Here is a 17,348-nt window from a genome sequence, read left to right as displayed (position 1 = left end):
TATAGTCTTGTCTGAAAGTGCAGAGTTTAGCATCTTCTAAGGGGAGGAGTGTGGCAGATCAAGCAGCTGAAGTGTGGGCTAGGCTTATAAATACTTACCTCCCAACTGTCCTTATTTTGGAAGATAGTCCTAAATCGTGGTCTTGAATGGGGTGGGAATTACACAAAAATGATCAGAATTGGCAAAATGTGAATGTTTTATGGAGGGTTTGGGCGGACCAGAGGTAGGCTTGTTTTGTCCCAATTTTGCATGTCTCAATGTTGGAAGGTAAGTGAATACAAGATTTAATTTTGCGGGAAATTATTTTTTAAATTCAAATTCAATTCAAGTGGTGGGGCAAATACATTTAAAAAAGTGTTCCCTATGTACAGTGATGGGGGCTCACGTACTGTATTTCTCCTTGCAAGAGAAGTAACATTTCCACCAAAAGGACAGGTAGAGCACATTTACAAAACCAGTTTCAAAACTGAGGAAAGTTTGCTCTTTGTTATGTCCAAGGCAAACAATTAGGCAAATGAAAATGTTTTGCACACTTGCATATTTTGCACGTTGTGATCTACCTTTATTATATGTAATGGAATACCATTAATTGTGTAAATAAGTAGATTATAATTGCATGTTTTTGAGACTAATTAGGCCTCCTCAGCAGGTATTGTAAGATGGTGCTGTGCAGAAATGTGTCTTTCTACTTTATTCACCTTGAACTAAGAGTTGGATTTACAGGGTCCTCGGTGTGAATATAGGAGAGTATATGAGGCCTTCATTTCAATAGGCCTGTTTTAGTTTTCTGTCACTCCCTGTGGGGAAAGCATTGAATACAAAGCTGAATAAGAGACTGTTGACCTGTAGCTTGGAGAAACTTGTTTTGTGTGGTCCTATAACTTGTTAACTGCAACATGTAAAATAAAAGCAGCTGCAGACTAATTACACTTTACCTGCTGAAAAGTGTCCCTTTTATTGAGGGTATTGTTGACGTTTATCTTCGTGTGCCCAGGAGAGATGACCTTCTCACTACCTGAGCTTTTCACAGTATGTTAGAATTTACAAGCTAAAATGTGGATTCTTAATTCAAAAAGAGTATAATATAGATCACATATCTCTCATATGGACATGTGCATTAACCCCTCTGCATCAGGACTGTTGATCAGGTTTGGTTTTCTTATGGCTTTTTTGTGAACCTCAGGTTTGCAAAGAATATTTAATTTTTATGGTTGCAACACACTCTAAGCGATTGCACACAATGGGGCATATTCAATTGTCGGCAGAAACGCTGAAAATCTCGCGCTCTGCGCACTATTACCGTAATAACGTTATTGCGGTATTACGGTAGTTTTCTCGCTCCCTGAGCTGCAAGCTGAAATCCAGCTATTACCGTAATAACGGTAATAGTTTTAACGCAGCGGAAAAAAAAAAAAGAATTGAATATGCCCCAATGAGTTAGCTGTGCTGTTAGGTAGTATCTCTTGAAATGCGATACGCCCAGCCCCCACCCTATGGTTTTCTCTGTAAGATACTGGGTTTTATACTCCTCAAATATAGAGTGTAAAGTATAGTGATGAAGTAATATAAAAGCGCTAGTTGGGAACCCGGACAGGTAAAGTCTGAAACATATAAACCTGGGTAGTAAGCTCAGTGTAACAAAAATAATTCACCCTATTCAGGAAAGCAGGAGCCTGCTATAAGATCTGAGATCTGCTTTCATTTGTTTAAGCATGACTGAGTAATATAATGTATTTTTTATTTGCCATTTTAGGTTTCATCTACAAAAGCATATGTATCATGCATTAAGGGAGCTCCTGTTAGTGAGAAAAAGTAACTTTTAAAAATCCCTGGAATAAATTGCACTTTTCACCTTAATATTCTTTATGTAAGAGTCTGTATTTTAGTTACAAAAATAGAAAAAAAGATTCTATTTAATTTGTGGTCAGTTGCCAGATTTCAGAGCAATGCGATTTCACTGTGCTGACGCTGATTTATTTTCCTTTTTAGTCTTCTGTCTGCCCTTATTTGTAAATAGAATTTTGTCCAAGGTTAGATATGACTTCAGCAATATTTGATCACTTCAATATTTTGGTTTTCATCCTGGGAGAGATAGAGGACATGACACATTTGTTCTTGCTGATTGAATAACTTGTCCTAGTGGATGTAAAGGTCTGCCTGCATCCAAAATATTCCTATTGATCTACACTTTATTCTTTTTTTCATAAATCAAATTGCTCACTACAGATATGCTGGACAGGGCAACTTGTGCTTCTTTTTCACCTTCAGTTACCTCTGACAACTCACCTCCCGATTGCCAGGCTACATACACAGAATGCTATATAAAGACATTGCCCCACAGATATAGATACGTATTATCAGGAACTATGATGCTTCCCTTATAGAGGGTTGGTCACAGTGGTGTTTTGTTTTAAAGCCATCTATAAACTGTCTCATGTCTAGTGTGACTTATTGAGCTGATGATTTTAAAGTGTTGTTGCCCATCACAACTTTGCTTGCTGGAAAAGCCCCTGAATTTGATATGTTACCTCTTCCATGGTACAAGACCTTTATGGGCCACTTGTGCTCCGCTTTATCCAGATATTTTAGTCCCTAAACTTCTCTGTCCCCTTCGCTTTACTTGTATATGGCCCTTGTTAGTATTACAAAATGGAACAGTTTTACTGCAAAGCTATGTGACTTGTGCATCTATATTCATATATTCGTAGAATACTAAACCAATATCACCAAAATATTGTCCCTCCAAAGTGATTTCCTCTATTACCAGATATATGAAATTGGCCTTAAGCCAGGCAAGGCCTCCGACATTAACTTATTTATAAAATGCATGAAATGTTACACAGTTTGGCTGATAAGTTTGGTCTGTATTATTCATCAAGGCCTGAGGTCCTCCTGGTGGACAACTGGACCCTTAACACCTCTTTGGATTAATCCTTTTATCTCTGGATTTGTTACCACCCCCACCATAATATCATGGGCTTCAAATGATACCAAGGTAGTAGAAAATGTTTTGATACTGGAGAGGTCTTTCAGTTTGTTCACATATTGACTGACATAAATAACCTATTTACCCATAGTATATCTGACACTGGTTAGGCTAAAGTATATCGGTTCCATTTTATTTACAAATGAGACTTTTAGGTGTCATACATGTACGAGTATGGAAACTTTCCTAGCGATTGCACCAATCCAGAGAGAGGTTTTGCCGTTCATGAGTGCCTCTCTCATATATCTCTCCCTTAGCTGTTTCTAACAGACATCCTGTAAGTCATGTCTGTTACAAATTACATCTTCCTATGGTAGAGGCAGATTAATGAAGTCCTAAAACTTATTATATTAACAAATCATGTGATTTGCTGCCGGTGGAACTTTGAAAAATCGGGTACCTGTGGGCAGAGCATCCATATATTGAAGACTCTTGCTGCTTGAGGTAGATCTGGATTATACACTCTACCATGTGTATTTAATTTACAGTAAACCTACTTATGTGAAATGTATGGTCTTGTGGTTCTCTTGAAAATTGTTTGTGGGTTAGTTGTAGTTGTTGTTTTGTTTTTATTGTTATGCAAACTATAAATAGAAACGTAAAAAAAGGATGTAACTATATCTGTAAAAGTATGTAACTTACACTAAAATGCTGGTGACAATATTTAATTTGTTTTCTATCTGTATATTATTGCAGAGGAAATATGTTGTAACTAAGGCACAAGAAAAAGAAATTGTAAAATTAGAAGAAAGAACTCAGGAAATTTACATGAACTGGAAAGACTCACAAGAGGTCCGACACAAGCTGGAGAAGGAGGACTTTGTGTGGCAAGAATCCTGTAGGTATTTTTAAGGTTGCTTTTTTAACATAAAATGTTATTTATTTTATAGAGAGGTTACATTCATTGCATAAATCAACTATAAACATTATATTGCTATTTAATATATGGGTTTTTATATAAAAAGCATAATACAAGAGCAATGTGAATGCAGGGGTTGTGCCGGTGGGCAGGAGACTCCTAGGTCAGAATCTGGTGGTATGGTCAGTATTAAAATAAACATAATGGAATTAATTACCAACCAAGATGCATCTATACACCTCAACTTGGAAGCTAACTGTTTTCTCACATGCTTGAAAATAATTTGTAGCATTATTATATTTTATTTATAAAGCAAATCACATATTCATCATCATCACCATTTATTTATATAGCGCCACTGATTCCGCAGCGCTGTACAGAGAACTCATTCACATCAGTCCCTGCCAGTGGCACACGCAGGGGGGGTTTCTGGTTCTCCAGAAACTCCTCCCCTCCGCGAACCAATGGTACTGTACAGCAGCCGCGGCGCTGTCAAAGAAGCGTCCGCGGCAGTGCTGTATTGTAGTATAATGCAGCACTGCCGCGGATGCTGCTTGACAGCGCCGCGGCTGCTGTAGAATTCAAATGCGCCGAAATGGAGCTGCCCCTTCTAAATCCTGCGTTCGCCCCTGCCTGCCCCACTGGAGCTTACGGTCTAAATTCCCTAACAGACACACAGACAGAGACAGGGAGAGACTAGGGTCAATTTTGATAGCAGCCAATTAATCTACTAGTATGTTTTTGGAGTATTACATATTACTCAGCAATGTACATTGAGGGGATTGTTATAAAAATAAATAGCATACAAACAAATAGCATAAAATGAGATTACAATCTAAGAGCTGTGGGAAACACTTTATACATAAAATAGCACAATAGCAATTGTAGATGTTGATGGGACTACATGTTCAAAGATACAGCCACTGTGCTAAATCTTGGCTCCATGCATTTGGTGGATAATTGCACTGTGCTAGTTCCTGATAACTACAGGCATAGCACCAGTTCCATGCAGTTTTTAATTACAAGTACAGTGCTAGTTCCTGACAACAGGCACTGTGCTGGTCCCTGGCTCTGAGCAGTTGGTGACTACAGGTAATGAGCTAGTTCACGGCTGAAGGCCACTGGTTATCACAAGTACAGTGCTACTTTTTGGCTCCATACAGTAGGTAATTGCAGGTACAGCGTTTGCTCTTGACTCCAGGCTGTTGGTGATCACAGGTCACGGGATTAACATTTTTATCCAGTCTTCAAACTTGCATTTTAAGCATACCAGTGAGGAGAATTCAGAACCAGTTAAGCTGGTGTTCATAAAGGATTATCAGAAAAATAACTCTTTTGAGTATATCATGTAAAATACAATTGATTATTGTAATGTCATTAGAAAATGAAGAGTTATAAGTTATTATTATATGTACTGCTTTGCTCAGATATCTTATAAAACGATTCTACTACAGGTTAGACCACTATACATAGCAGTATCAACAACAGACAAGAATAGTAAAAATACAAAAGCAACATAATGCTAAAATGATAAATATGAATACTAAAATAATAAATACAAAAGTAACTATATGCTATGTGTCATACCTAGGCGTTCCTGGGAATCTAATAAACTATAATAATAACAGTTTAGTTCCTGGAAATAAACTCATAATCAAAGTGTACAAACGCAACATCAATCACATGGTATTAAAAATATTGAAAAAAACATAATGTGAGTTAACTTTGTTACTAACAAAGTGGAAAAGGGCAAATGTACAGTTACCTGGAGCAACCAAAGAGTCTCTAGATTAGGGGTACACAACATTCAACATTGGGAGATTACTCATTTGGAGTGGCTGCACTTAAACTTAATTTGCATGGGGGACAGAATTGAGGGACCTGTGTCTCACAGCAGTTACTACTCTCCCAGTCCACACAGCCAGTGTGAGACCCAGTACAATACAGGACAGTTTAGGGGCTACCAGGAAGCCGGGACAGAATTATTGCAGTAGTATTTCTGTCCAAATGTTCAAAGTTTCACTATATCTTTCCCAGAGCCGTATCTTAGAATTCTAGCGCCTGGAGCAAGAAAGAAAAATGCCACCCCCCCTAGCCCTCAATTTTAACCAAATTAACCTAAAATATTCCGAAATTGCGCCCCCCTTCAGCGTTGCATCCTCGGTGGTTGCTCCTGTCGCACAGCCCTAGTTACGGCCCTGATCTTTCCTGTTCCTCATGGGCTGCAGTAAATGGCCCTACAGGCTGTGGGTTTTACATCACTGATATAGCTTACTTACCTTGTTGCACCAAGCACATTTTTCCAGATGGTTTCCCACTTCCCAGACTTTGGAAACATCTTCTTAAAATCAATCTGCCACAACATTTGTATGTTTGCAAACACTCCAGGAAATGTTCATGGTAGAAAACATAAAAATGGCACTACAAAGCCCAGTTTAGCTTAATTTATTTATTCATTTATTAGCGTGAGAGCACATTGGGACTTTTTGAGGAGTAATTTTTCTGTGTTTGGAAGTCTTCCTTACATTGGTCAAAGTGTGCTTTCCTGCAGAGGTGTAACTGGAAGTTGCTACGTGCCATTTTAAGTGTATTATAAGCAGTAGTTGCCATGTACCCTTTAGGTGACAAACCTTTTGTGAAAATTGAAATGTAATATGTTTGACTGAGCAGGAAGCAACTGAAATATTCGTCCAGAGAACTTACTTCTCGCAAGGAAGTTATGTATGTATGCACTTTATAGTCAGCACCTCTTTCTAACAATAGTTTCTTGCAAAAACAAATTTGGAAAACTACAATAAGTGTGCAATGTTTTTGGTTTGTCAGATTTTTTTATTTTTAGCACAAGCTGGGAATTTCTTCTCATTTTCAAATGTTTTTCCGCTTGTTCACTGAGTTGTCAATGTCATCCCTGTGTCCAGGGATTAGGAACTTAAAGCGGCCCTTGAAAAAATGATGAGTGGACGAATGTAGGTGGGTCCAAGTCAACTGTAGGTGGGGCCAAGCCTAAAGTACGGGGGTTAAAATGCGTTTTCTGAGTGATGTAAAAAAAGAAACGAAAAGAAAACACATTGGGTCAGCATACCTGTTCCCAAAACTTTCTAGTAACATACAATACAGAAAACATCCTAGTGACCACCATACAGGGTGGGGTACGTTAGTCCGACACTTGTAATTCCAGCAAGGAGAATATAGACAAAAAAAAAATGCGATGACTATAAGAGCGTCATGCTTTAAATGAAGGCTTAAATTAAAACAGACACATGATGTCTCTGAAGACTAGAGATGGGCGGGCTCGGTTCCCCGAGAACCGAACCCACCCAAACTTTGGCTATCCGAGTACCGAGCCAAGCAGGCTCGGTACTCTCCCGCCCGCTCGGAATCCAAATCAAGGCCGAACGTCATCGTGACGTCGTCGGATCTCGGGGATCGGTTCTCGCGATACTTGAAAATTATAAATACCTGCCTCCACAGCAATCCATCGCCATTTGACAGAGAGAGAGAGCAGGGTGTAGTCACAGGCTGATTAGAGCAGGGACAGACAATACAGTTCTGATTCCAATTCTGCTAACAATCAATAGAGAAGAGAGGAGGATAGAGGATTTGCATTAATATTTCTGGCTGTCAAAAGTACTATCTGTCAGCAGATTTAAAAAATAATTTGTAGCACTCCCAAGTGCTTTTGGGGTGTCCCCCATTATTTTGCCCCAATATTTATTAATAATAATAATAAACTATTACTAGCCTGAAAAGCACATAAGCCACAGTATCCAAACCCACATGCATTAAGTGCTTGATAACCCATTTCAATACTCATAACTATTTAAAATCTACTCCAAAGATCATTGGGATGTATTGATATCTCCTTACTCAATACTTACAATATCTAAGTCAAGATTTCACCATTAACTTTAATTGGACAATATATTTGTGGATAATATGCCATATGCCCAAAGTAATCACACATGGAACAGATAACGCAGTCATATCATTCCATTTGGGAGCCAGCTGCAATAAAAGAATTAAAGAAGACGTAACCGTAACTGCTGCTACGTTTTTTTTTTCTTTTTATACCTCTGTGCTTATCTGTGTTGCTTTTAGCAAACGTCCACCTGGGTAGAACACCGTTAATCTCATGAGACAAGGATTGCTTCATCTCTTGAGAATAATAGATCCGTGGCTACCACTGTGCTGCCAGGCTGCCTGTCTCTCTTGGGGCTGCCCCCTTTAGAACGGGTGGAAATTGGATAGCCGAGGCAGCCCCCTTCCTCCAAGTGAAAAAAATCTATATAACAAAAAAATTGGAATGACAGAAAAATATATATAAAAAACCCCATCAGGTGGACTCCAGGCAGCCTCATTAGACCATCAGTCTACCGAGAAAAGTCCCGTTAAGGCCTATGACTAATTCACCCCTACCTGTACCTTAGTGTTACCACCAATGCTCTGTACAAGTTTACACACACACACACACACACACACACACACACACACACACACACTTTACTTTGCATGGGAAAGTTTTACTTAGTTTTCACTAGAGGGCTTCAATACTTAAAATGCTAGCAAAAATCTATTGAGTAAATATATTTTAAGATAAGGATGTGCTTTGTAGGGACAAGCATTGTAATATAGGAACATAAAGCTTGAAAAATGTGATAATATATTAAACTCTATCAAAATATATTAAGCTATGAGGTTCTTACAGCTTGTTGATGCAATAAATGAACAATTTATTCCTAGCTTTATGTATTTTTTTTCCAGTAAAAAAGTCAAAGGCAGCTGATGAGAGGCGGCGGTCTATGGCTAAGCAGGCCAGGGATGACTACAAGAGACTGTCAATGCAGTCTATTGAAAGAGGCAGGGTGGCTGAAAGGGCAAAAAATTTTGGACCAGAAACTAAACGACCCGCTCTACCACCAAAGCCAAAAGTATCCACACTGGCACACAGCAATTCTGGGATAAACAGGTATAAATGTTTATATATATATATATATATATATATATATATATATATATATATATATATATATATATATATATATATATATATATATATATATTTATATATATATATTACAACTATTGTGTTTCAAGTAGTTCATATATAAATTGTGTGGTAGAACTTAATCGCACATGTACTCTGAAAATCCCCAACATTCCACTCAGACATTCTCACATGCCTCCACATGCCCTTCAACCTTCCCATATGCTTATCAGCCCTCCCCGCATGCCCATCAGATCTCCACCATGCCCCTCACATGCGTATCAGACTTCCCCACATCTCCACTACTTGCCCCGCATACCTACCCACATGCACCTCAAACCTCCAAACATGCCTCAGAGACCCCATGACATGTCCATCAGACATCCCCACATGCTCCTCACATGCCCCTCAGACCTCCCCACATGCCCATCAGACATCCCAGCATGCTCCTTACATGCCCATCAGATTTACCCCACATGCCCAACAGATGATGACACCCAATTGTTTTCTTTATGCAACTGAATTAATAACTGAATTTTTGTGAGGAATATTTCTTGTCATTGGGGATGCAATTTCAATGATATTTGATAGGATGCTGCAGCCATCCAATAAGTTGTCATCAACATCCTGCCCTCAACCAAGCTCACACTCAATGGATGACTGCATACAAAATGCAGGGACTGGACTTACTTTGGGTGGGGCCCTAGGTAGAGACCAAAGCTGGTGCCGCTTATTGTTAGCATTGTACATGAGAAGTTTGTTTGTATGATCTTCATGTAATATAGAGATGGGTTTGAGTTCTCCTTCACCATTTTCATAGCAGACTCGCATCGCTATTCTTTGCTATTGAGAAACTCTGCTCCTTTTGTTTGCTTTCCTTTCCTTAATGACTCGGGTCCAGTGTGGCCACAATCTATCAAAAGCTGTGTGCTATTTGTTAATGACAACTCCAAGGGGTAAATGTATCATACCCCGATTTTTGCAACTTGCGGGAGATCGGCGTCTTCGCAGCTTAAATTTAAAGCGGCGCTGCCTTGTAAAGGGAAACTTTCCTTTACAAGGCAGCGCCGCTTTAAATTTAAGCTGCAAAGACGCCGATCTCTCGCGAGATGCAAAAACCGGGGTATGATACATTTACCCCCCATTGTCCTTTTAGTTTATTACTGCCTTCAGCACGTAAGCTTGTATGGGCGACTTCCAATGGTACCTTTAGAAATGAGCTGGCCATAGTGGTAAAAAAATGTCAGCTGTCAGCAGCAAGTAGAGATAATCATCGTCATCACTTGTTGATCCCATTGCGACCCCTTTAAAAAAGATACAGCAGTAAAAGAATGTAAGGGAAGAAAGCATAGGACTTGCTGATTACCCAGACGGTCAGGGACCCGGGGCAGTTGTCCTGTCTGCACTCCCAAAATGCTTTGCAGTATACTACAATAGACACACCAGAGTAGGAGATTGGCATCCCAATGGTAGAAATCCCTACATTTCTGCAAGATTTGGATAGGGAGGCTTTATGCTAAAATGTTAGCTTTATTGGATACTCTTTTAAATTGCTATCACAGTTTGATTTGTTTTACATAAATACATTCAATTGATTCCACTGTTATAATAAGTAAACTTAGTTCTTTGGACATTCTCTATTCAATCAGTGTGTAACTGAGACCATTAGTCAAACATATACTTTAATGTAATTTAGATCTGAAAGGAGACAGGGCATAAGAAGATTAAACTCCAGCTGCACCCGTGAGAACATCATCAAATGGTTTAAAGAAGAGCAACTTCCTCAACAGGCAGGATGGGACAAATCTGGAACCCACGTTGCACAATGGTTTCACGGTGAGTACTAGTGAATAGTGTGGTGCCGACCATAGTGTTTTACATGTAAGGCTGCTTGGTCATCGGGTATGGAGGCTGATGGAATGTAGTGGAAAAACATAACAGCACAAAAAAAAATTGTCAGAGACTAAATATACAGAAAAATAGGGGCATAGCTAAAGAAAAAAAATAAAAACAAATATAGTGTATGGTATTTAAATAGAGTGAATATGAGTTTTACCACAAATAGCCCCTTGCCTACCACATAACATTATCATGCCAGGACCAAAGTGTTCTTCAGGGGGTCTCAAATGTGGCCCCTATAATGCCATGCTTCTCTTACCGGGCAATCAGAAGGCCTTCTGTTATAAAGCAATTATTTAGCAAATGTTTAGGTCAGAGAGACCTTTAGAATACTAAATCATTATAATCCCAATAGGTAGTGTAAACTAATTTAATGTCAGAGAAACGGTGATATGCAGTGTGGTCCAGCTATGTTTTAACTAGGCAACACACTGAGGTATCTGGTTATTTGTGATGTCAAAATGTCTGATTAATATATCTAATTTCAATTTTACATTCAGTTACATAAATTAATAAATACTAGACCGTGCAAAGAAACCCAAGTGGAAAATCAAACAATATTCATAAAATTCGAAAACAGAGATGGTGCTGCAGATCAACAATCTTATACCCAAAATAAATATACACCCAAAAAGTATAATAAATGTGAACTAAAATCAAACTATCTGTGTAAAAGTATTGAAACTATAAAAAACAGTAAAACTTCAAGTCTTCAGTATCCAAAATGTACAACCGTCCCAAAGTTCATGTAGTCCAATTTCTAATTGATGAAAAAGTCCAACAAGAAGTCTGTGACATCAATTTTTCTGAAATCTTCCTCCCACGTGATGTAGATATAAAAAATAAAGCAATAAAACAACATAGGGATAAATGTATGAACGTGCGGGTTCTTCAACACCCGCGTGTTCAGCGTGTTCAGCGATTAAATTTCAAGCGGCGCTGCATTGTAAAGGGAAACTTCCCTTTACAATGCAGCGCCGCTTGAAATTTAATCGCCGAACACGCGGGTGATGAAGAACCCGCACATTCATACATTTACCCCATAGTGTAATACTGTAAATAATAATAATTTACATAGATATGCTCCCAAAGTAATCTTCTCTTAAGTGATTAATAATAGTAATCAATATCACCACGTGAGCAACTCGAAACCCCCGTTTTGAATGACCTCACAAAATATTGATTGTAATATCGCATTGTGTATCAAAGTTATGTCATCTTCTTAAAGCCAAATATGTGCAATATCAGCTCACTCCATGTACAGGAAAAAAAATGCCACTAATGCATTATCGTTTATATGTTCATTAAAAAGATAAAAACAATTGTAAAGATATCAATGGATGGAGATGGAGATTAATCCACACGGATAGAATCAGAATATCAGTTGCCAAATTCTTAGGGAGGAAACACCTCTGATTTAATGTAAAATGCAATGTTTATTTCTTTTTTTTGTAATAATAATATTTTATTGAATTTGTATACAATGTAACAAAGGGGATGTACCAAAATATTGAAGGGGAAAAGGGGGGTGGTGTTCATCAGAACAACACAAAATTTTAGAGAACAATAGTATTAAATAAAACAAATTTCAAATTAGGAAAATCTAGCCTATGGGGACAGGGAAGGAACGGATACCTGGGGTTGTTGTTATGGGCATGAGCGTGGTAATGAGGAGGGAGAGAAGAGGGCAAGTTCTCAGGCTGCTTTCGTTTTGGTGGTTTCAGGGTGGCGGGATCTTAGGAATCAAAGTGTTCAGTACAAGCGTTCCATACCGATAAGAAGGGCCGGTCATGAATCATGTTTGTGACGTGTTCTAGTTTGTATTTCTTCAAGAAAAAAGGATTATTCACATCAGAATCATCTTATCGTATACATTTTCTCCAAGTGTTATGCCCCAGAAAATATTGGGGTGCTCTCCTAGAATAGTTATAATACGTGAAAAGAGGAAAAGATTCTAATAGAAGAGGCACATTCATTATATATATTACTTGTATAAATATGCAATAATATTGTTATTCTTATTGTAAAAAGTTCATTATTATTTAACAGTTAAAATAAATCAATAAAATAATACAGATCTATATTTACCCAAGCGAAATATTAAAATTGGTGAAAAGGTTAGAAATACTATGTGATATAGATTAAAAGTAAAGAGTAAAAAATAGACCCTCCACAGTCCCTCTGATGCCCCTCTATATTCACTCATACTTTTTTCACTTATTATTGTCATATTGATTAATATCTATATTCCTCAATTTTTGAATTGACCTTCATTGAGCCTTTAGATGGTGATTTAATTATATGGCATATGCATTTGATAGTTTGTCATATAGTTATTAGAAAGATTGAATCCGAGTTTTATTTTTGCATTTAGGGAATTCATTTAAGTCGTATAGCTATTAACTTACAATTGGTAATCTTTCACACATGAGAAGATATTATACTTTATATCCTTAATATAATATTGCACAATAATTTAAAATCACATCAAGGTAGCAGAGCCATATATTTTTATTTTTATATATTCTTATTTAATTGCCATTTATAGTACAAATTTGAGTTGCTAGCCAAGGAGATGGCAGTATAAATTTGCAATAAACTTTTGTATGAAAGTCTTATGTTGATTGCTATTCGGGATTGAACTCGCCGCTTACATAAACTTGCAGTAAGCAGGTGAAACTTATCTAGTCTCCCGTTATGATGACTAAATTGTGCTCCTATATCATATAATGAAGTGTATCCTTCTTGCTATTGTTTTGTAACATGAAATACTGTAGTCACCATTCACTGATTTCTGATTGTTACAAAAAGTTTTTCCAATTGTAAATCTGATTCTTTGACTGCTTCTAGGACTAGCTAGTATACATTTCTATTATGATCTACTAATCTCCTTACATTGATGGAGTACATCTCTCACTCACCTTTTCTACTTTGTATTCTACTTCAAAACCACAGGATTACATGCTTTTAATCTGTGGTTGGTAAACTGCACATCAAACAGTGTCAAAACAACATCACAAGTTATCAAACCGCATTTGTGGTTTGATCACCTTGCTTGGATACAAACTATCCCATTTATGGGCTATCAGTGCATATTGACATTTATATTGCCAGAATAGCTAAACCAGGAGGATGCCACAATAGTTACACTAGGAAGGCCTGGCACTCTCTTGGTGAGGGGTCTGTTAGTGTTTTTGCACTGCCAGCAAGAGGACCAAGCCCCATGCTGAACCGGCTGGGCTATTTATGCTATGACAAGGAGATCCTAGCTAAGGGTAGGTACACACTACAGATTTTTTCGACCAATGTGTTGCCTACAACAATTTTACTAACGACTGAAAAAAAAGTCCTGATCAGCATGCCAATTCATGTGTACACACTATACATGTTTTAAAAGATTTACCCTCAGATCTGTGCTCTTCATCTGTCATAACCGTCAGCTGAAAAGATCACAACTCTGTAAGCTCTGTGGAGATCCTGATCATGAGTGCATACACACTGCAGGGCTGGAAGGATGTTGTTCTATAGCTGAAAAAGACTTATAGTTCTGCTGAACAATCAGACGATGAACGATAGTAGTTCCAAAGCACCGACCATCCTTTGCTTTAAGTGAACACAATGCTTTAAGTGAACACAATAATGCAATATTGGGCAGAAAAGTTGTTTATCGGTGATTGGCCCGACAATTGTCTGTAAACACTGTAATGTGTTCCCAGTCTTAATGTTGCCCTGTTAATAGTGTTAAAATAGCTCAGTCTGTGTAGCCTGGTTACTTTTTTCATTACCAGGGAGACCCTTCCCTAGCATTATTTAATTTCGCCTGGTGGAATGGCACTCGGTAAGTGTGCAGATGCCATCTTATCAGGCACTACATATAACAAAACGGCTAAGTAGTTTTCACATTTGGTTTTAACATCTGGTTTGGCCTAAACCACACGTGCTATAGGGGTTTTCAAATTGCCACAACTTGTATGCCACGTGAGATTTCTACTTCCAAACTGCAGGTTAATAAATTCTGCAGTTTGGATCTGACTACTGCATCTGATGTGTGGTGGTTTGCAAGCCTAAAACAAAACCGCACCTTAATAACTACTGCCCATGGGGTGATTTTTATTTAGATATAACAGAAAGCTATTCAGATGTGGAAAATAGCAGTGCACAAGCTACCTAATAACTCCATCAATTGTATAATCAGTCTGCAGTTGTTTGATTTCCAATTCTGTCACTGTATGAGGACCTTTAGGTGTGTATAAATACAATATATTTTCTGCTAGATATACCACTTAATATTAGACATGCTTGATCTTCAAGCTAGTACATTTTCAATCAAATAGGCTAGCTCAAAGACCTCACATTTTTGTTCGAATCAATCTCAAAAATATCTAAATTATTTTGTTATTTCACCATCATTGTGTGTGTATTTTATAGCTACTAAGCTGTTACATTAAATTTGAGTTTAACACACTCTTTCATACTTTAGAACCAGTTTGACAACTACTTTAAAACAGTTTCCAGCTTCTCTACTCAATACTGGGTTTAGTTGTCTTGTTGCAATATGCTGACACCTAGTGGTAGAAAATACAAAGTAGTCACATATACATTCATCAGTTACAAACTCAGTTGTCTAAATCAACTGAAATTGTAATTTGTGACTTTATATGTAAAGAGTCATTCCTCCTACAATATATTAACTGAACATCACAAGAAGCTGATGTCATTCCCTGTAATCTAGAGATTGTTGTTTGCACTCATGTAGAATCATGCTTTGTGACAAAGGCAGGGTATTGATTTTCCCTGCACAGGCAGCAAATTGTATTAATTGTTGAAAAAGTTGGTAATTGAATCCCAATTGTGAATGCTGTTTCTTAAATCACTTACATAAATAGTGTGATCCCCTGGGTAGATACAGTAACACATTTTCAGATTAACTAAAGAGACAGTTACCACCTGCAAATTCCTGTTTGTGGAGTCATATAACATGGGCATTATTAGAATATGATATAGTTTGCTTTGTGCACGGACTATTGTCATCCAAGCTGATTGAAAACGAGGAAATAAACATGGGTTTATTTTTTGACTGCAAACAAATTACATATAAATATTATGAATACATTGCACATTAATACATTCATAATAATAAAAATAAACAGAGTTACAGCCTTTTAATGCTCTTGTTTACTGTCAACAGGCATTATATCTAGACTAGAGTCAGAAGACATTTTAAAGAACTATCCGTCAGGAAGCTTCCTACTACGTGTAAGTGAAAAGATCCAAGGGTACGTACTCTCCTACCGCTATGAAGATGGTTACATGCACTTCCTGATAGACGCTTCTGACACATCGTACAGCTTCTTGGGAGTGGACCAACTGCAGCATGTAACTCTGGCTGACCTTGTTGAATATCACAAGGTAATACTATTATAATACCCACTTACTGTTGACAGAGCTCCTTGTACATGTTTGTTCATATCTTTTGGCTTAATACTTTTTCCACTATTCTGCAAGTCACAAAAAACACAGTATAATGTGCACAGTGTAATGCCAACAAAAAAACAGTGTCTGTCTGTTTAAACCTGAGATCACCTCTGACCAGTTATCTAGGTGAAGGTGCTTTCAAAAGACCTGGGGAATGTCCAACATTTTTAACTTCCTTGTTTGTTTTTTTGACAGACTGAGCCCATTACTTCACTGGGAAAAGAGCTGCTACTGTACCCATGTGGCCAGCTTGAGAATTCCTGTGACTACAGTGACCTCATAGAGTGACGACCTTGGCTTGACCTCAAATAACTCACTGCCTAGGAGAACAAAAGAACAAAACAAATTGTTTACTGCACCTTGATATCTATAGAGCCTTTACCAGGAACATGATGCCTTCTTACCATAAACTTGCAATAGAGGTTGTGGAATCTCATCACCAGTCTTGCAAATTCTAATCTGGAATTGTGCTAGATGACAACCATGCAGAAACAGACTTGCAGATGATTGGCATGTGTCTATATCGTGCAAAGTGCATGGTTTGGAATGGACCTGGACTGTATTTTTTATTATTTTAGAATAGACGCAATTAAAAAAAAAGTACAAAAGCACAAGTCATAAATTACAGGAACTATCTGTTGTACATTGCAATGAAATGGTTTAGTGATAACAACTTTTATCATATAAAAGAAAGATTTACAGTGATATGTTGTGTTGTTTATAGTCACTCCTTTTTGTTTACCCACATTATGCTAGTTATGCTAACACTGACCCAAACCCCTGAATCAGAATCTGTTACAGTAACTTATATAGCACATTAAGTGCACACACTACAATATGAAAGATTGCTGGTACAGAAAGAAATGCAAAACATTGCCAGCGACTTCTGCCAATCCCTGCAAGCCTAATCTACAACACTCCTGAGATTTGAAGCACCTTGTCAAATGATTGTTGCTTTCCAACCACAATGTAAATGATTTGGGGTTTTATCAAATATGTTTTTTGTTTAGTCATAGCCATTTTTCCTATGCACACCAACCTTCCTGTCTGAGATCATAATCAACCTCCTTGAGTCACTTGTCTGACAACAGAGGACAATACCTTAAAGTGAGGTTACATACAATGACAAATATCTTATATATAAT

The 17,348-nt window shown here is 37.7% G+C and overlaps 1 protein-coding gene across 3 annotated transcripts in view; it reads left to right on the top strand.

Moving 5' to 3' along the window:
• Nucleotides 1–16,908, top strand: part of SH2D4A (SH2 domain containing 4A) — a 113,492-nt gene extending 96,584 nt beyond the window's left edge. For all 3 annotated transcript variants that reach the window (XM_075204580.1, XM_075204581.1, XM_075204579.1), the window contains 5 exons: nt 3,683–3,824; nt 8,607–8,811; nt 10,526–10,665; nt 15,917–16,137; nt 16,399–16,908. In XM_075204580.1, the coding sequence (XP_075060681.1) occupies nt 3,683–3,824; nt 8,607–8,811; nt 10,526–10,665; nt 15,917–16,137; nt 16,399–16,491 (801 nt within the window). In that variant the 3' untranslated portion in view covers nt 16,492–16,908. The remainder of the gene's footprint in view (nt 1–3,682; nt 3,825–8,606; nt 8,812–10,525; nt 10,666–15,916; nt 16,138–16,398) is intronic.
• The last annotated feature ends 440 nt before the right edge of the window (nt 16,909–17,348 follow it).

This window comes from Mixophyes fleayi, chromosome 1, assembly GCF_038048845.1.
Source record: "Mixophyes fleayi isolate aMixFle1 chromosome 1, aMixFle1.hap1, whole genome shotgun sequence".
NCBI lineage: Eukaryota > Metazoa > Chordata > Amphibia > Anura > Limnodynastidae > Mixophyes > Mixophyes fleayi.
Note: the sequence above shows the minus strand (reverse complement) of the source record. Positions and strands in the feature narration are given on the sequence as shown.